Here is a 21,463-nt window from a genome sequence, read left to right as displayed (position 1 = left end):
ACCATCACTCATTCATATATCCTTATGTACATATTCTTTATCCCCTTACACTGTGTACAAGACAGTAGTTTTGGAATTGTTAGTTAGATTACTTGTTATTACTGCATTGTCGGAACTAGAAGCACAAGCATTTCGCTACACTCGCATTAACATCTGCTAACCATGTGTATGTGACAAATAAAATTTGATTTGATTTGATTTGATTTGATTTGAAAGCACGGGGGTGGCAGCATCATGTTGTGGGGGTGCTTTGCTGCAGGAGGGACTGGTGCACTTCACAAAATAGATGGCATCATGAGGGAGTGAAGATTATGTGGATATATTGAAGCAACATCTCAAGACATTAAGTTAAAGCTTGGTCGCAAATGGGTCTTCCAAATGTACAATGACCCCAAGCAAAGTTGTGGCAAAATGGCTTAAGGACAAGAAAGTCAAGGTATTGGAGTGGCCATCACAAATCCCTGACCTCAATCCCATAGAACATTTGTGGGCAGAACTGAAAAAGCGTGTGTGAGCAAGGAGGCCTACAAACCTGACTCAGTTACACCAGCTCTGTCAGGAGGAATGGACCAAAATTCATCCAACTTATTGTGGGAAGCTTGTGGAAGGCTACCCAAAGTTAAACAATTCAAAGGCAATGCTACCAAATACTAATTGAGTGTATGTAAACTTCTGACCCACTGGGAATGTGATGAAAGAAATAAAAGCTGAAATATATCATTCTCTCAACTATTATACTGACATTTCACATTCTTAAAATAAAGTGGTGATCCTAACTGACCAAAGACAGGGCATTTTTACTAGGATTAAATGTCAGGAATTGTGAAAAACTGAGTTTAAATATATTTGGCTAAGGTGTATGTAAACTTCCGACTTCAACTGTACATTGATTATATCATGCTCACGTAATCACTGTGCCATCTAATAACATCACTTTGGGGTGAGCCATAAAACTGGCTAAGGTCAAACTGGCTTACTGGTAACTTGCGTTAAAGGCCTAAATCTTCACTGAGCCAAGGATGGTTTTCATTAAGTAGGCTATGGAGATTTATACCAGTTCTGTCAATCAATTGGTCTTCATCAGTGCACAGTCAGACTATATCAGTTGGACTTTGAGTAAAATCTCTTTAATCAGAGGCCCACATCAGCAATGATTTGTTCACTTAGTGTTGTTATTCTCTAAAATGTATGAATGTATGTTTTTCTTGTGTTTGTGATACGGATGTGTGTGTGTGTGGGTGTTAATAGAATACAATAAAATCCATCAATCTCAATCAATCAGTTTGGGAAATATGACTAGATTGTTCTGGCACAACAGTCTGCTTAAAGTGGCACTTCAGTTTCCCTTTCACCTCATTTAACATCTGATTTACTTAACAAAAGGCACATCTCAATAGGTGGTCCAGGTAAGTCATGACATAGCACAAGTAGGGGAATGGGGTGCTTGCTCCTCTATTGTTCCTCAAGCAAGGGGGAGGCCAATGACATCACGACTTCCCATCAAACCAACTCCTTGAATGCCCTAGTCCTTGAAGTTAGTTTGCAGTTGTGTAAAAAAAAACAATATTTTGCTCTAAACTTGTATTTTTTTGTACCGTTTATTGTATGTAATTTACTGTATCTATATGCCTACTTGGGATGCCACTTTTCAACAGGAACAGTAAAAAAACTTTCCTAATGACATGGAATGGGGAATAACCCACCCATACCAGACAATTTCACGTATCCCTTCCCTGCAGAGACCAATGGACACTGAATGGGAACCTTGCTGTGCGCCGTCTACTGCCGTCTCATCACAGATACCTGGAGAGGATTGCAATCACCACGAGCACACGCAGGCGCGCTCTTATATCTACATTTTGCCTATGCCATATCGTGTAGAATAGTCTACAGAGTATTTGTCTTTGTCCTATATAGCCTAGTAGTGCACTTGTTTTTTCATTTACTGAGGCTAATTTATGCAGCTGCCATGCCCATTTTATCCTGACGGGGACTGACTGATGTCTTTGCCATTTCCCACTACTCTATCGCAAGAGCCTTTCGGAAGCACCTGCATCAACGCGCAAAGGAAGGAGCCCGTTTTTTTTCTACCGCGGACATATGAACCCAGGACATTACGCTTTGGATAAAGGCTGCCCGTAGCCATGCAACGGCATCTCACATCAAAGATTCTGTGGGGAAGAAGATGCTACTTTGAAACTGGAGCATTGTTAACCATGATGTAGAGGTTCCTTCCGGCTAAATCGGGTTGGATTATGTATCCCGCGAAAGGCTTGCTGGCGAGTTTACGTTGCACTGTGATTTGAACCTCAGTTTTCCTAAGGTGATCCATGCCTCTGTGTTTTTGCCTTTGTCAACATGTCCCCAGCATCGGCTGCCACGGCCAGTGAGAGCAGCACCACTACCGTTCCAGAGGAGGACACAGAGGAAAGCCCCCGCGAGGAGGTGAGAGAAGAGAACCGCGTTGTATACCTTCGATTTTGCGCCTGTGGCTGCACGAGAGCTGCAAGGCGAATCGTGCAATTGGCAAAATAGTTGATATTCATATCACAGCTAAATCACCCATAACCTGAGCCCTAATCTGATTCAGAGATAGCGGCTCAATTACCCACGTATAATAACCGCATTACGCGCTGCAGCTGCACCAATACGTTTTTTTTTAACCGTTTATCATGTAAATTATAAATAGCCTATAATTTTGACCATATTATTCATTCAATATATTGTGTTAGCTGTGCGTGAGTTTGCGCTTGTTTTCGTCTCCAGCCACTGTAAAACATCCCCGTTATATGGTCCCTTTCTGGTGGGTATCAAAATGATTGACAGCCCTCTGTCTGAGGAGATATCGTAATGACAGGCTATAGGCCACAACTCCTGTCAAGGCAAGAGATTATTAAAGCCCTTTAAATATTCATTCATACAGCAATAGTGACATTCTGGACGCATTTCACAAACTATTATTTTTTGTAATTGCTGCAATGAACCCTTGTTTTTATGGTTTCCTTCTGATCAGGGAACACTATTGTATAATTGTTTTTAACTGCTGGTGTTTTATATTTTGAGGATTTAATAGGGTTTATTATCAGTTGATAGGATGTGTCACTAACCATTTTAATATACTCATTAGCTTACATTCACAATTCTCGTTACACTTCTGGACTAAACATAAGACTGAAGAGCTGACAATTCCAATCAAGTAGGTTTAAGTATCAAGATGTGCTAATGTTTAGTCAAACTTTTGTTTTAGTTGGGCATCTCTTCCATTAGCCTTTCTATTACACAAAATTATTTTTATGTACCACAGAGCCAGTCTTAACAAGAGAGAAGTGTCAGCTTGACAGAAACTCAATTGGGGGTATTTCCACGGTAACATAGTGATGCTGAGACTCCGATTTTTCACTTTAAAATGTATGTAAAACAAAAACCAATGATTGCAAAATTAAACAATAAATACAACTCTTTGCACAAGGACTTCCTTTAACAATTTCCACTGAACATTTTACAAAAACGCAATTGACTTGAAGAACAGTGCAGATGCAAAGTTTGGTAACAGAATGAGTGTTTGTGCTGTTGATGCCATTATTCTGTTACCAAACTTTGCATGTGCAACGTTTTCTCCTAATTTCACAAAATGGTTGTTTTATAACATATTGTACCCTATAAAAATAAGTCATTTACAAGTGGAAACACCATGTCACAGGTAGTGTGAATGAAAGCCTTTCAATCTGACAGTGTGAACCCAGAGAAACCCTAAAGTAATCAGGTAGAAAGTGGGACACTTCTTTACCCTCACTTTGTGCTTCATCAACACCATTTGTTGAACACACCTCTGGTGAAAATCAGATATGGCTTTTTTCAGCTCCTACAGAATTCATTAGGCAGTAGGCATTATCCATGAAGTAGGCATTATCCACAAAGAAGACATTATCCATGAACTAGGCATTATCCACCCACACAGCAAGACAATCATTTTTCATATCATTATTTCATTGTAGAGTATTAATTCAGCTGCCTCCACATTGTTGATAATTAATTGCCTGGTGCATTTTCCCTAGCTTCACCATTTTACCATGAAGATTCCCACTGCTTTTTCAAACAGATTTCATCAAATTAAGCTTAAAATGTCAGTCGAAATGACTGCAATGCCTTCCTAATAAAAAATATCCATCAAGTTACATCTAGAATTGCCTGAAAAATGTCTGTACCTGCTATCCTGCTTTCCTCTAAGGTTTCCCAAACACTCTATAGCCTGTTTCTGCATTGTTGAGGCAAGTGGTCATGATCAATATACGATGTATTGATTTTTGCTATGCATGATATACATCGGACCAGAATAGATCATCAGACCAGATGGTATCTTTCCTCAGGCACCTCGAGATGCTCAGAGCTTGAACATTCCCTACTGCCATAGGTAAGGGCAGGCATGCTGTATAACACAATGTGAAACATTATCTGTTGGACACCAGGCAAATGCACGAAAATAGTAGAAGAATTAAAAGTATTTCCTTCAAATTAAAAAGTCTAAAAGAAAATGTAGTGCAATATCCACTGTGCAAACACAACGTGTATCCCTTCAAAACTGTAGAATGTTAGATGAGTACCAAAGGACACCCCCATCCTCTACAATCAATCATGATCTCATGTCATGCTGCTTAAACTCATATTACTTTATGCTCAATTCAAAAAGAGGGCACAACAGCTCCATGCAACAGGAGCTGGAAAGTGTGTTATGTTAGATTGATTACGGTGCTGGCTAGAGTTTATCCACTGCCAGTGAGTGAATAATATTCCATTGCAGTAGCATATAGACAGAAGGGGAAGTTCAGTGCTAAGCCCTCTGCCCTGTGGGGCGTCATGTTGACAGGGGGCATAGGGACCATGTCATGTGACAAGGTAGGGGGAGGATAATTATGGAGAAGGAACATCTATTATTTACTCAGTGCTGTCATGTTAGGAGCACGGCTTGCTCATGTCATATCAGAGATGGTCTTTTGTAAAAATCTGGAATACGGTTTGGCGAAACCTGTATTTAAATCCCCAAAAAGGTTGTCTATACAGTACTATCCTGTATTATACACTGGGTGGTTCGAGCCCTGAATGCTGATTGGGTGAAAGCTGTGGTATATCGTATACCATAGGTATGACAAAACATTTATTTGTACTGTTCTAATTACATTGGTAACCAGTTTATAATAGCAATAAGGCACCTCAGGGTTTGTGGTATAATATATACCACGGTTAAGGTCTGTATTCAGGTACTCTGTGTTGCTTCGTGCATAAGAACCATACCCCCTCGTGCCTTATTGCATAAATAACCTATCCAACGAAAAATAACCATTGAAGCATGATGCCTCCTCTTCATAGCTGGTTGCAATGTCCTGCCTACCCTCTGTAGGCTACTGTTTAGTTCCAACAAATTAATCCACTGCCAAAAGTATCACCCCATGATGTCCAGGCAGCGAGCCTCCTGTACTATACACCATTAAGCCAATCAATCTCTGCCCCCTGTGCGATGACTGATATGCAAATGTAGGAATGAACTGCGCTATAATCCAACCATCCTGAGGCTTTTGGATCCCTTTCCAAGCGTGTGGGCAGGCTGCACTCCCATAAGGCGTGACCAGCTCCTGATGCAGGCACTGGGGCTTGCGGTGCCCTGGGGTGGAAAAGGTACCACCAGCTTCATTGTGCCTGGATGAAATGGCTGCATGATTTCTTCTGGATGGTTTGCTCTCTTAACGGTTCACAATTTTGGAATCCAAAGTGTTTTAGATATCTGTTTAAATAAATACTATTTATATGAGTAAAACATTATTTTGTAGCTAATATAGCTAATTTCACTTTTATTATGATATTGTATATTTGATCAGAAGACTCCTATATACACAAACATAGGGCCATACACTGGGAGTGCTTCACACTCACTTGAAGTTGCTGGTAGTATCTGTGAGATACTTCATGGCGACAAATCCATTACATGTTTTCTCAATGGCCTGGAATGGAAACAAGCAGATTCTCATGAAAAGGTTGAGAGTTCAGATGAAGTGTGTGAGCCGTTTGATCTTAACAAGCCAAGACATGATCAAGCGGCTCCCTGTTTAGGCATAAGATACGTTAATGCACTTAGAATGCTGACTATTTCTCTAAATATTTCATGTGTTGCAAAGAGCAGGTGCTTTTAGTGTTTCTATAGAGTTATTTCAAAGATTATTATTATTTAAAAAATCTATTGATTCATTCTCATCAGGTATTTGAAATGTATTTTGTCCACAATGCTTGCAGGTACAGTGCCTTGCGAAAGTATTCGGCCCCCTTGAACTTTGCGACCTTTTGCCACATTTCAGGCTTCAAACATAAAGATATAAAACTGTATTTTTTTGTGAAGAATCAACAAGTGGGACATAATCATGAAGTGGAACGACATTTATTGGATATTTCAAACTTTTTTAACAAATCAAAAACTGAAAAATTGGGCGTGCAAAATTATTCAGCCCCTTTACTTTCAGTGCAGCAAACTCTCTCCAGAAGTTCAGTGAGGATCTCTGAATGATCCAATGTTGACCTAAATGACTAATGATGATAAATACAATCCACCTGTGTGTAATCAAGTCTCCGTATAAATGCACCTGCACTGTGATAGTCTCAGAGGTCCGTCAAAAGCGCAGAGAGCATCATGAAGAACAAGGAACACACCAGGCAGGTCCGAGATACTGTTGTGAAGAAGTTTAAAGCCGGATTTGGATACAAAAAGATTTCCCAAGCTTTAAACATCCCAAGGAGCACTGTGCAAGCGATAATATTGAAATGGAAAGAGTATCAGACCACTGCAAATCTACCAAGACCTGGCCATCCCTCTAAACTTTCAGCTCATACACGGAGAAGACTGATCAGAGATGCAGCCAAGAGGCCCATGATCACTCTGGATGAACTGCAGAGATCTACAGCTGAGGTGGGAGACTCTGCCCATAGGACAACAATCAGTCGTATATTGCACAAATCTGGCCTTTATGGAAGAGTGGCAAAAAGAAAGCCATTTCTTAAAGATATCCATAAAAAGTGTCGTTTAAAGTTTGCCACAAGCCACCTGGGAGACACACCAAACATGTGGAAGAAGGTGCTCTGGTCAGATGAAACCAAAATTGAACTTTTTGGCAACAATGCAAAACGTTATGTTTGGCGTAAAAGCAACACAGCTCATCACCCTGAACACACCATTCCCACTGTCAAACATGGTGGTGGCAGCATCCTGGTTTGGGCCTGTTTTTCTTCAGCAGGGACAGGGAAGATGGTTAAAATTGATGGGAAGATGGATGGAGCCAAATACAGGACCATTCTGGAAGAAAACCTGATGGAGTCTGCAAAAGACCCGAGACTGGGATGGAGATTTGTCTTCCAACAAGACAATGATCCAAAACATAAAGCAAAATCTACAATGGAAGGGTTCAAAAATAAACATATCCAGGTGTTAGAATGGCCAAGTCAAAGTCCAGACCTGAATCCAATCGAGAATCTGTGGAAAGAACTGAAAACTGCTGTTCACAAATGCTCTCCAGCCAACCTCACTGAGCTCGAGCTGTTTTGCAAGGAGGAATGGGAAAAAATTTCAGTCTCTCGATGTGCAAAACTGATAGAGACATACCCCAAGCGACTTACAGCTGTAATCGCAGCAAAAGGTGGCGCTACAAAGTATTAACTTAAGGGGGCTGAATCATTTTGCACGCCCAATTTTTCAGTTTTTGATTTGTTAAAAATGTTTGAAATATCAAATAAATGTCGTTTCACTTCATGATTGTGTCCCACTTGTTGATTCTTCACAAAAAAATACAGTTTTATATCTTTATGTTTGAAGCCTGAAATGTGGCAAAAGGTCGCAACGTTCAAGGGGGCCGAATACTTTCGCAAGGCACTGTATGTTTTCACAGACTCAGATTGGTATTTTCTCTCTCGGTTTCCCTCTGTGCAGCAGCGGCCCCTGAAGCAGTCGCTCAGTAAATCCCTGTGCAGGGAGAGCCACTGGAAATGCCTGATCCTGTCCCTGCTCATGTATGGCTGCGTGGGGGCCATGACCTGGTGCCACGTGACCAAGGTGACGCGCCTCTCTTTCGACAGTGCCTACAAGGTCAAGTCCATGATGTACCACGAAAGCCCCTGCTCCAACGGTTACATCTACATCCCTGTGGCCTTCATGGTCATGCTCTACGTGGTCTACCTGGTGGAGTGCTGGCACTGCCACACCCACAACCAGCTACAGCACAAGGTGAACGTGGAGAGTGTGGGAGAGCGTGTCGGGCGCATGCAGCAGGCCACGCCCTGCATCTGGTGGAAGGCCATCAGCTACCACTATGTGCGGCGGACGCGACAGGTAACACGCTACCGTAACGGAGACGCATACACCACCACGCAGGTGTACCACGAGCGCGTCAACACACATGTGGCCGAGGCGGAGTTCGACTACAGCAACTGTGGTGTGAAGGACATATCCAAGCAGCTGCAGGGCCTAGACTGCTTCCCTGTCACGAAGCTGAGGTTCACCAAGTGCTTTAGCTTCGCCAACGTGGAGTCGGAGAACGCCTACCTGACTCAGCGGGCCCGCTTCTTCACTGAGAATGAGGGCCTGGACGACTACATGGAGGCCCGCGAGGGAATGCACCTGAAGAATGTAGACTTTAAGGAGTACATGATTGCCTTCTCGGATCCGGACCACCTGCCCTGGTACGTGTCCAACTACGTGTTCTGGACAGCCGCCGCCTTCACCTTCTCTTGGCCGCTGCGCGTGCTAACCGAGTACCGCACGGCCTACGTCCATTACCACGTGGAGAAGTTGTTCGGCTTCGATTATGTCCCTGTCACACCATCTGAGGAGCGACCATACTGCCGCCACATCCCTCGGGTCAACACCATCGACAGCACCGAGTTGGAGTGGCACATCCGCTCCAACCAGCAGCTGGTGCCCAGCTATTCAGAGGCTGTACTCATGGACCTGGCTCAGCTCTCGTCAGGTGGCGGCGGCAATGCCAACACCTACTCAGTGTGCGGCGGCTACGGCAGCTACCGGCAGAACTGCGAGCGCTGCCACCGCACCATCAGCAGCTCGTCCATCTTCTCGCGCAGCGCCCTGAGCATCTGCACTGGGACTAGCCCGCGCATCCCCTTCAGCGGCAGCCGCTTCTCGCTGTCGCGGCTGTACGGATCACGGCGCAGCTGCCTGTGGCGGAGCAGCGGCAGCCTCAACGAGACATCGTGCCCCACAGAGAGCACGCGCTGCCTGACACCGTCGGGCCAGCTGACTAGCGAGGAGAATCCGCCGGACTACCAGGACGCGCTCTACTTCCCTGTGCTCATCGTGCACCGCAACGAGGGCTGCCTGAACCACTCGCTGCACAGGAATGGATCCTGCGTGGAGACCTCTATATGACGCAGCACTGGGCCTCCCAGTCCAGACCTGAACAAGGAATGTAATGTTACTGTCCTTTCTCTGGGAGGACACTGACTGGATAATGAACCTTCCTTTTGGATCTTTTTTTCCTCTCCATTAGACCACAGAACACATGACACACCAGTGGCATTCCGGAACCCTTCCAGACCTCTTCCAACACTGTTTATCAAAGACAGTACTGAGTTAAATGCACATTTTGAATGCTCACTCCACCTTTTCCATAACTTCCTTTGCAGCCCAGCTCATCTCACATGAGATGCCCTCCAGTGACATGTTCATCATAGTAAGTAATAGACTATGTAACTATCTCAAAGCATGTATGAAACAAACACATTCATAGGCAAAATCAGACAGTCTGCGACAAATGGACATAATGATCTGAGAATGATATTTGGAAGGACATATGTTGCGCGGAATGCACACCACCACCATTCTGGACCAATCACAATGCTCTGTTCATATCCGTTTGAGTTTCCTTAACTAAAGTGTCATGTTAGCTTCCACACTATCTATAAATAGAGAACATGAAAAAGCAAAGTACACTAACAGACATTTGGCCAAAGAATAAACTCCACCTTAAATCGTAGTGCATTTTGCTGTTGTCATAACCAGGTAGCAAAGAACTTCAATTGGAACATCTGTTTTCAAAGTTGGATAAAATGTGTTATTTTTGTAAGAGTCTTAGAAGGGATGTCTTGTGACTGAAAATCCCCAACACAGCTCAACACAGCTCAAGACAGCTCAACGGTAGAGGCCTCCAACACAGCTCGACTAGAGGCCTTCATTGGAGATGACTCATAAGTGGGGCATGAGTTTAAGGAACATAAACATGATTTATTCAAGCCTTAGAGAGCAATTTGGAGATGGGAAGGAAAACCATGACGCCACATTAAATAATTGAGAGCAAGAAAAGTTTAAAACATCTGACTTATTTTTCTAGTAAATGCATTACTGGATATTTTAAATTATGTTGCAGATATCAAAGTACATTCATACAGTCCATAATGTGTTTCCCCTCTAGCTCATGGTTCTCAATGAAATGCCTTAGACGCAGATCTAAATTTTTTATTAAAACATTACAATTTGAAACACATTTGGGGCTATGTGACGGTGTAGTTGTTTGTTTTGAGGCCAACAAGAGATCTTTTTACGGAATTAATGTTCTTTCAAGATAATGATGATGAGAGATACAGCAGTTACAACATTCAGTTAATTAGCAATGGGAATCAAATATCACAGGGTGCAATAACATTCCCACTTCCTGACCCTCTAAATATAGTAACATAGTCAGATCCATGAATAATTTAGATCAGGAGGACTAAATGGTACAAATACTTCAAACTGAATCCATGAGAGAAGTCTTTCATCGCATCATTTTCCTTACTGTCAAAATGACTGTCACTCTTCACTACATGTTAATGCATTTCTGATTGACTTAATACATACATCAGCAATGTGATTATATCATGTCAGCTCAGCTGTCAATAATAACCTCAGCATTGCATATCTCTTATTTCCAATTAATATTTGAACACAAAATTATTATTAATTACTATATGAACAATCATTTCCTTCAAACTACCTCTTCTTTGTTTTCGTGATTTAAGTGCCTGACTGTGGGTGGTTAAAAAGTTAGGCTTAAAATCACACCTAAACCACATAGCACACCTACCAATTCATCCAAAACTACACCTTAACAACATACTGTAGATCACCTACCCATTCATCCAAAACCACACCTAAACCACATAGCACACCTACCAATTCATCCAAAACTACACCTTAACAACATACTGTAGATCACCTACCCATTCATCCAAAACCACACCTAAACCACATAGCACACCTACCAATTCATCCAAAACTACACCTTAACAACATACTGTAGATCACCTACCCATTCATCCAAAACCACACCTAAACAACATACTGTAGCTCACTTACCCATCCAACCAACCAACCAACCAACCAACCAACCAACCAGAAATACAAAGGCAGCAACAGAGCAACTCAACTTTCACTGCATCTCTTCTTAAGTAGCAATATACTGATGAGACAGGACATTTAATTGAGGCTGGCACCAATGATCAGGCCCTGAAAACGTCAAGATGTGCTTTGTCTATTGTCAGAAAAAGTAGGTTTAAAAGGAAGACCAAGTGCTGATTCTGATGATGCCTATCAGAAACAGCCAGACAGCCATCACAGAGACCCAAAATAGACTGAGGGCTGTGTTCAAATACTGATAATGTCAGCTTTAGTAATAAACCAGGAGGCTTTTTGAAGATATGAGAATAAACATGATCACAACTGAACAAATGTTCTATGTACTAATGGCTTATTTCCACTAGCAAAGTCTCAAAGCGAGGCAAGGTAAATAAAAAAAAATAAGTTCAATAAATGTGTAGAATTCACACCTAGGACCAATCACTTATAAAGTACACAGAAAGGGTGCCCAGCTCATGAAGTGAAAAATCCAACCCACTTCTCCCAGTCCACTGAAATATACGCACACATTTTGTAAATAACTCTTTAAATGGTTTTGAAGGTAGCGGTCAAAGGGCTTTGTTGCTGTGATCAAACTAAAGCTAACCCTAGGAGCTGGAGTCAATATGGCCCGGGATAAGAGCTAAGCTGACAGCTAGCCAGTCACTTCTGGCCCAGAGGCCTCTGCTATTTAACAGAAAACAACTTTGATGAATTCAGGGTGACGGCAGAGCTCAGTAATCTATGCCCAGGACTCATACTTACAATTCACACATTGTTATTAGATCTATATACACAAAGGATAGATAGGCCTTTCTCCATTTTATGTATCCTACTGACCTCAGATTCTCACAGCCCTTCCCATTCTTATCTCAGAAATGACTAGCATTATTGACTGATGTGGATATGTGATTGAATTGACTGTAAACATTGGATTGACCACTTAATAATCCAATGCTGTCAAAGATAAACTCATTCTGCTCATTCTGAAAAAACATACACCTATTTTGTGAAATCCGCTGATCATCCCACAAACAAAAATTGCATTAACAATATACTGGTAGATCTCTAGCAGAGAGTGTAATAGCATTTATTTCTCTTGATGCGTTTCTTCCTTGCACCCTACTACCTTTATAACGTCACTTGCCACTGGCCATTTTAGGGAACTAGATGCGAAGCAATTAAAGGAAGTTGTTCAACCTCAATCCCATTTTCTCGACAATAAACCAAAAAACACTTTAGCTATACAATAAAGCAGCAAACAAAAAATACACACCAGTCATAACCACAAGACACTGAGTCCTGTCATGGTTAGTTGTGGCTCACCTCATCTAAAGCGCATCTATGCAACCCCCATAACCAACTCAGGAGTGTAGTCAGGATATCCACCTTACATTTGTCATAAATTCTACCCCTTAACCTTTTCTTATTATCCCTGTCAGCTGACTTGACAGTGCTGTTTGATTTGTTTTCCAGATAGGAGGCTATGAGGATGCACTTAAGTGCCCATATTCACAGTCTCAGAGTAGGAGTGCTGATATAGAATCATTTTTGCCTTTCAGATCATAATGAAAAAGGGGAGACCTGATCCTAGATCAACACTCCTAGGTCTCGGTCTGCTCTGCAGTTCCTTAACGTGTCAGAGGCTTTGACCGTGGGTATCAGCTGAAACGAATGGTGTCCTTTATGGGGTTTTAATCACAGCATGTGACACAGCTCTGTAACCATACTGATGCTCCTATATCAGATGATGGAAGGTTATTATAACCTAGCTGGAGGTCACACACGTCATGGGAAGCACAGTTCACTCAGTCACAGAATGCCCTCTTTATTTAGATCACTCCTATTATGTCTGGGATGGGCTGAAGTTTGGAAACAGCAGATAGTGAAGCCCCAGAGTTTTAGACTTCAACAATGGTCAAAAAAAGATAGTGATACCGGCATTACATTACAGACTCAATAGTCCATTGCTCACTGACCAGCCTCTCACTAATAAAAAAAAAGTTCATTTAATGTAGATAAAACAGTTATATCAGATGGCGTCACTGTGATATGTAATTGTGTACAAATAAAAGTGTTTAACAGTGCTATGTTTACTAACCATAAAACAATAAATAGTATACAAGTACAGCAAACCAAGGTTATCAAACTGAGTTTTTTTAGTGACAATTCAGAAAACTGAAAATCTTTTCCTACCACAGACTGTTAACTTCGAACCCTTTATCCTAATGTAACATAGAACTAGGCTTGCAAAATTCCGGTAACTTTCCCCAAAATCCCGGTTGGTAAATTCCCAGAAACAGGAGGGCATAACCAGGAAATCCTGAATCTTCCAACCAGGATTTCTGAAAGACCTGGGAATTTTGAGAAAGTTAGTGGAATTTTGCAACCCTACATGGAACCCTTTATTGTGTGTACAAAGTGGAGTAATACCTTATAATACTGTATGTACTCTCACACCCAGAATGCTTTTGGGGCTCCTCTTTTTATAATGTTGTGTATCATTTTGTGGCTTAAAACAGGATTGCAGGAAAACGATTTTGTACTGTAAGTAATACAGAGATTGTAGGTTAGGACTGTCGTCGTGTTTCTTGTGCTTAGTCGATTGTGTCACCAGTAAATGCATAAAACGTGGTGTTTTATTAAACACTGCTAATCCTCAAATGTACTCGTCAACAGGGAAGTGTTTTGGGTTTTCAGATCAACAATCGACACATTTCTATATAAAATGGTGTTGTACAAGGAAAATGAATCTTGTAAATACAGTACAATTTCAATTGCAGACCCTGCGGCCAATCTGATGCTGTATGAGATATACACTTACTTTGCAATGGCAGAGCACTGTTGATTCTTTCCTTCAACGTTATTGGTATGTTTTAACACTCTTTCTTTATAGGGGAACGGCTGGAAGAGATAACACATTTTTGTATGGAGGTCAAAGCCGCAGATTTGAGTGCAGACAACTTGAGTGCAGACAACATAAGGAAGCCAACCGCTGACTTATTTGATCAATATTCCACTATCTTAGACTGCCATTCAGGCTAGTTACATTGGATGCGTCCCAAATGGCACCCTATTTCCTATGTAGTGCTCTACTTTCAAACATATCCCTCTGGGTTTAAAGATCTATGTGTTCTGGGCCTTGGTCAAAAGTAGTACATTCTCTAGGGAATAGGGTGCCATTTGAGACACACATATTGTTAAGTTTATTCACATTGCTCTGCCTGCATTATTCCTACTCTCTCAATGTCATAGATTGCTGGTCCTTGCAGCAAGATCTACAGTCAGGAAACATGTTTTGTACTGCCTAGGTAAGGTAAATCACAGGTTGAGTGTTTGACTACTAAATAATAAATATAGGGCAAAACTGTAAGTCTGCATGTACAGTTGAAGTCGGAAGTTTACATACACCTTAGCCAAATACATTTAAACTTAGTTTTTCACAATTCCTGACATTTAATCCTAGTAAAAATTCCCTGTCTTAGTTCAGTTAGGATCACCACTTTATTTTAAGAATGTGAAATGTCAGTATAATAGTACAGAGAATGATTTATTTCAGCTTTTATTTCTTTCATAACATTCCCAGTGGGTCAGAAGTTTACATACGCTCAATTAGTACTTGGTAGCATTGCCTTTAAATTGTTTAACTTGGGTCAAACATTTCGGGCAGCCTTCCACAAGCTTCCCACAATAAGTTGGGTGAATTTGGCCCATTCCTCCTGACAGAGCTGGTGTAACTGAGTCAGGTTTGTAGGCCTCCTTGCTCACACACGCCTTTTCAGTTCTGCCCACAAATGTTCTATAGGATTGAGGTCAGGGATTTGTGGTGGCCACTCCAATACCTTGACTTTATTATCCTTGAGCCATTTTGCCACAACTTTGGAAGTATGCTTGGGGTCATTGTCCATTTGGAAGACCCATTTGCGACCGAGCTTCAACTTCCTGACTGATGTCTTGAGATGTTGCTTCAATATATCCACATAATGTTCGTTCCTCATGATGCCATCTATTTTGTAAAGTGCACCAGTCCCTCCTGCAGAAAAGCACCCACACAACATGATGCTGCCACCCCCGTGCTTCACAGTTGGCATGGTGTTCTTCGGCTTGCAAGCCTCCCCCTTTTTCCTCCAAACAGAATGATGGTCATTATGGCCAAACAGTTCTATGTTTCTTTCATCAGACCAGAGGACATTTCTCGAAAAAGTACAATCTTTGTCCCCATGTGCAGTTGCAAACCGAAGTCTGGCTTTTTTATGGTGGTTTTGGAGTTGTGGCTTCTTCCTTGCCGAGTGGCCTTTCAGGTTATGTCGATATAGGACTTGTTTTACTGTGGATATAGATCATTTTGTACCTGTTTCCTCCAGCATCTTCACAAGGTCCTTTGCTGTTGTTCTGGGATTGATTAGCACTTTTCACACCAAAGTACGTTCATCTCTAGGAGACAGAACGCGTCTCCTTCCTGAGCGTTACGACGGCTGCGTGGTCCCATGGTGTTTATACTTTCGTACTATTGTTTGTACAGATGAACGTGGTACCTTCAGGCATTTGGAAATTGCTCCCAAGGATGAACCAGACTTGTGGAGGTCCACAATTTTTTTCCTGAGGTCTTGGCTGATTTCTTTTGATTTTCCCATGATGTCAAGCAAAGAGGCAGTGAGTTTGAAGGAAGGCCTTGAAATCCATCCACAGGTACACCTCCAATTGACTCAAATGATGTCAATCAGCCTATCAGAAACTTCTAAAGCCATGACATCCTTTTCTGGAATTTTCCAAGCTGTTTAAAGGCACAGTTAACTTAGTGTATGTACACTTCTGACCTACTGGAATTGTAATACAGTGAATTATAAGTGAAATAATCTGTCTGTAAACAATTGTTGGAAAAATTACTTCTGTCATGCACAAAGTAGATGTCCAAACCGACCTGCCAAAACTATAGTTTGTTAATTAACAAGTGGAGTGGAAGAGAAACAAGTTTTAATGACTCCAACCTAAGTGTATGTAAACTTCTGACTTCAACTGCATATTGACACTATCACAATGTTGCCTTGATGTTGCATAATACAGTTACAATGACCGCAAACCAAATCTGTGTATCAAAAGTGAAAAAAGGCTAACTCAATAAAACAGCTTGTGAAATTGTTGAAACGTGTCTTTTTACATACGACATATAACATGTACACAATGAAACCCATGTGGTAGAAGAATATAAAGCCTATATTTACCAGTATATCCAACTTCCCAACCTAATTTATATGCTATTATAAACTAGGTGGTTCAAGCCCTGAATGCTAATTGGCTGACAGCCGTGGTATACCACGGGTATGACAAAACATTTATTTTTACAGCTCTAATTATGTTGGTAACCCATTTATAATAGCAATAAGGCACCTTGGTTGTTTGTGGTACATGGCCAATATACCACAGCTAAAGGCTGTATCCAGGCACTGCGCGTTGCGTCGTACCCAAGAACAGCCCTTAGCCGTGGTATATTGGCCATATACCACACCCCCTTGAGCCTTATTCCTTAAATATATAACTCCACTTTGTACATTTACTAAACAGTGAATACAAACAATGAGTAGCCTACATACAGTGAAGGTGCCCCATAGCTCAGTGGTGGATCTCAACAACCTGAAGTCATCCCAGAATAACACCTACGTCAGTATTCATCCCTGACCTTCGGACCAAGCCCATTTATTACATCCTAATAAACTGGGGTTATTTTCCATGGGCCAAAGGTACAGTGATGTAGCCTATTTAGCTAAATTCTGATTTCAGTGGTAACACATTACAGACATCACTACATTTAACAACTTTGCAGATATGAAACAAATAGTAGGCATTCTGTCTAGAATATATGACAAAGTGGCACTTTGGTGAACACAAATGGGCTGTATGTTTATATGAATGAATGAAAATGTATTTTCATGTCAAATCGCCAGCTGGCAACCCATCCCCCAATGGGATTAATTGACACATAAACAAACATTACAATAATTCACTGTGATAATTCAGTGATGATTCTTCTTCCTTGTATTTAATAATGCTCTGAGGTTTAGGCTAGGTTCTCTTCTGTGTTGTGTTTCCTGTGTGCTTGGTTCTTATTGTTGCGTACCACCTGGCTGATGCAGTAGTCGCTCTCCTGGCCCACCTCTGTTAGGCGGATATCACACTCCACCATGCTGCTGTTGTGACACATGCCCTCCTCCAACACTTTACCACCATCCTGAATGAACACACACAAAACACAATGCACACAGCAGTTGGTTAATACACCACAGATATTGTATGATGCCAAACGCATCATCATCACCACAGTTTTTGCTCAGCACTGAAAGTGCGCCATCTTGAAAAGCTGACATGGAAACTTTTTTAGGATTGTAATAACAGTGGACTAACACTAAAATATAGTTTATTTGAGTCAGATTTTCACTTAGTCTCCCACTGACATCAGTGCATTAAGTGGGAGTTAGGATTCTCACACTGCCTGACCTCACACCGTAATCTCAGTCTGGAGAAACTTGGAACAGCTGGGGTCAAGGCTACATAGTATGTAATAGGACATGAAGGATGGTTTCAGTCCTTGAAAACACTGGATGAATTTACTGTGGGCTACGGTGTCATACAAGGCCTCTCCAATGGCCTATTGTACTGTCAACAGTGTTTTATTGTCATGTCTGAGACAAGCGTTTTTCTATTTCAGCGTACACTATAACAAGGTCAGACAGACATTTTGATGCACGTGACAGTTTTGCTATGCGGGTAATTTTTCACCCTGTGCACTCCAGTTCCACTTCCTGGGATGAACCTGACATCTGAAAGGGGAAGCTGCACGTGAGAGAGGGAACAATAAATCCCATTGGAAAACAACTCCTACTTAGCTTTCCATTATTGTGTATTTCTGGCATGCATATGAATAATTGAAGATGCAAACAGCTTGGATTGTAGAGCTAACATTTGCCTGTTTACTTTCCCATTGGAACCAAGTCTGTATAAAATGCCGTCTCTTTGTTGCATGTTTGATCCGTTATTTGTAGTTGTTGAACTATTGTACCACCTGAAAGGTGTTAGCAGCAGATATAACGTAGATGCTTCGTTATGCCTACCATATTACAACTTGACTTACTGTTAAATTAGTGACAATTGTTAAATGTTGAATCAGTAATGTGTTTCACTGAATCTAAAGCTGAATGATCTAAAACAAAACAATGCCAACCTTTAAAACAGTACAGTACTATACAATACAGCAGACAGATCATACGATGTAGTTTGTGTCTGAGGTAAGCGCCAGCACTCACCATACCCAGCCTGTTACAGGACAGGTTGATGCTCCTCAGCGTATTATTCTGGACCAGGACTTGGGATAGGACTGTGGCTGTGGGCTCTGTCATTTCATTGCCTCCCAGGTGCAGCCATTTCAGGGTGCGGTTCTTCAGCAGGGCCTGGGCGATGGCCTGGCCACCTTCGTCCCCCAGCCGGTTCAGACGCAGGTTGAGGGACAGCAGGCTGGAGTTCTTGGCCAGGGCATAAGCTATAGCCTGGGCCCCCGGCCCCCGAATGTTGTTGTCGTAGACAGTGAGTCTCTCCAGCTTACTCCTGGTTAGTTTAATTTAATTGTCAATAATTACAGGAGAAAATGTGATAAAAGGGAAGGATGAAATAGTATGAAAAAATGTATCAAAATAAAGTTTTTAATGAAAATATGTAAATCATTATTTTAATATGTTGGAAACCTGTTGTATAAAAGTGATAATACCCTCGAAACCGGTGTTTGGAGAATATATTGGCACTGTTTGCCGGACCTCAACTTCATCTGGGGCCTAACAACACCAGTGCCATTATATCCTCCTAACACTGGCTTCTCTGGCATTATCACTTAAAGGGAACACGTGCAGGTGAGGTAGGCAACCTGACAAAATCACACCTGTTAAGCAGCTTGCCGATGGCCCGGGCGCCCCGGTCCCCAATGAGGTTGTGGGAGAGGTTGAGCTCCCTGAGGGACGGGTGGTCTAGGAGGTTGTTCACAAGCTGACGACACTTCTCGTCATCCACTTTGCTTTGGTGGATCCTCAGCACCTGCGGCGATAGCATAGTATGGGGCGGGTAGATCTACGTGTTAAAAAATATATATATAAAACAGCAAGCTGGAATCAAACGTCATTCTTTATATATAAATATCATAATATATAAAACAGCACGCTTGAATCAAATGTCATTCTTTCCTCTGATAGAACAAAATGTGATGCTGTGGGCTATTATCTTTTAACAGTTTTGCTCAATTCATTCTGATCAACCTAGCAATTACGACACAGCCCTCACTATTGTCATTGGTTGCACTAATTTAACTGTTGGTCTACATAACCTGGTTCAAGCATTCATGATGCAGTGATGTCAAGACCTTGGTGTTTTTTTACCCAATAAATGACTGGGAGGATATACATATGGATTGTGCGACTCTCTTTGTTTTTATAGCTTAGTTTATTTTCCATTAGTCAGCACCTCTACATTAAATCATTTTCTCTGGGTGTGCACCAGCTCATGCTTTTTATGTGGTATTATATTATGCCAAGTAGCCAAGAAGCAATGAATCCCTGTGCTGTAGCATAATAACAGTTGTGTCATACAAGGAAAGGTGTTTAGGGTTTCAGCCTCAGGTATTGTTGTACTTCCTTTGATGTAAGTAGAGAATTATAATACTTCTGTGATACTGCAGTTAGTTTCACCTCATTTGAAACAGAATCTTTGTTACTGATGCTTACTGAGGAAGTGTGTGACACAGAGCAGAACAGAAATGCCCCAGACAACCTGACTCCATCCTGTATAGGAAAGCAGAGCAACAAAGCCAAAGGGCACAATGCCAGTGAACACTGAGAGGGAGTCGATCGATACTCACCTTCAAGGTCTTACAGGACTTCAAGGCCTTGGCCAGAGACTCGCAGTCGCGGAAGGTGAACTCAAAGAGGTTCCACTCAAAGTTCATGCCGCATCCCTTGACCCGGTAGACCACGTGAAACTCCTCCAGATGGTTCAGCTTGTCCAGCAGGATGCCAAAGTCAAAGTGGTCCATGGATGGCCCATCCATGCCCATGTCGCTGGCCGAGTCCGAGTTGTCATCGTCCTCTGACTTCTGGGGTTCCTTGATTGGCGGCATCAGCTGTGAGATGTCCAGCCTCTTCACGTAGTTCCGGCACAGAGGCACCATGCCCAGAACCGTCTTGGGGTCAGTGGCATCAGGAATGTAGAGCTCGATGATGTTCTCCAGGTGCCTCTCAAAGAACATGCGCTTCCAGCTGTGGCCGTATGAGGAGACGTCACACAGGCCCCAGCGCTGTTTGCAGCAGCGCTTCCAGTAGCCGTCGTCGCTGATCAGGTTGGCAGTCACCTGCAGGGGCAGGGACGGAGAGAGCCTCTCCAGGACATAGTCTTTGTGCCTGGGAAGAAGTTCTTCGAGGATGGGCTTCTCTGTGACCAAGATATAGAGGTTGAATTATGTGATCAAATAAACAACTGACTTGATTCATTGACTGAATAAATAACCTAGAACATATATAATAAAACATACCCTCAAAGTTTCTCACTATGTGTTGCAGGCAGAGGTTGGATAAAAGGGGCACTACAGTGAGGGACCACTCTGGATCTTCTGCAATGATCCTGCGCATCTTCCTGGGGTCTGCAGCCAAGTTGAGTTTTGCTACTGGGGGATACATGCCAGCCCCAGGAGACTTGGACATTGTTGCAGTCATGCTTGGGAATTTTTGGGGGAATTACCTGTTCAATATAAGAACAGAGTTTAACCAGAGAGAATTCTCAAAATGCAATGTTAGAGTTTGCAAATAAACCATAGTCAAATATAGTATTACTGCCACATTAATTTAAATATATCACAAACACTTTTGAGCAGGGATTCTGTAACTTGTTGGGCCCTATCTATGGCATTATCAGCCCTTCCAAACATGAAAGCTAAGGTTAGTTAGCCTAACTAAATTAGTAACTTATCAGCCAGCTAACGTTAGCTAACTTTAGCTAGCTAAGTTACTTGACATA

At 42.0% G+C, this 21,463-nt stretch overlaps 2 protein-coding genes across 2 annotated transcripts; one reads left to right on the top strand and one right to left on the bottom strand.

Moving 5' to 3' along the window:
• The first annotated feature begins 2,358 nt into the window (after nt 1-2,358).
• On the top strand, nt 2,359-9,415 carry LOC139415535 (transmembrane protein 151B-like). Its single transcript, XM_071163641.1, has 2 exons — nt 2,359-2,445; nt 7,964-9,415. The coding sequence occupies exons 1-2, from the start codon at nt 2,359-2,361 to the stop codon at nt 9,413-9,415; spliced, it is 1,539 nt and encodes a 512-aa protein (XP_071019742.1).
• Nucleotides 9,416-17,042: 7,627 nt separating this feature from the next.
• Nucleotides 17,043-21,162, bottom strand: LOC139415536 (t-complex-associated-testis-expressed 1). Its single transcript, XM_071163642.1, has 5 exons — nt 20,982-21,162; nt 20,313-20,881; nt 19,344-19,495; nt 18,718-19,015; nt 17,043-17,645 (listed from the first exon to the last, which is right to left on the bottom strand). The coding sequence occupies exons 1-5, from the start codon at nt 21,160-21,162 to the stop codon at nt 17,475-17,477; spliced, it is 1,371 nt and encodes a 456-aa protein (XP_071019743.1). The 3' UTR covers nt 17,043-17,474.
• Nucleotides 21,163-21,463: the final 301 nt, after the last annotated feature.

The sequence above is a fragment of the Oncorhynchus clarkii genome, chromosome 8 (assembly GCF_045791955.1).
Source record: "Oncorhynchus clarkii lewisi isolate Uvic-CL-2024 chromosome 8, UVic_Ocla_1.0, whole genome shotgun sequence".
Classification (NCBI taxonomy): domain Eukaryota; kingdom Metazoa; phylum Chordata; class Actinopteri; order Salmoniformes; family Salmonidae; genus Oncorhynchus; species Oncorhynchus clarkii.
Note: the sequence above shows the minus strand (reverse complement) of the source record. Positions and strands in the feature narration are given on the sequence as shown.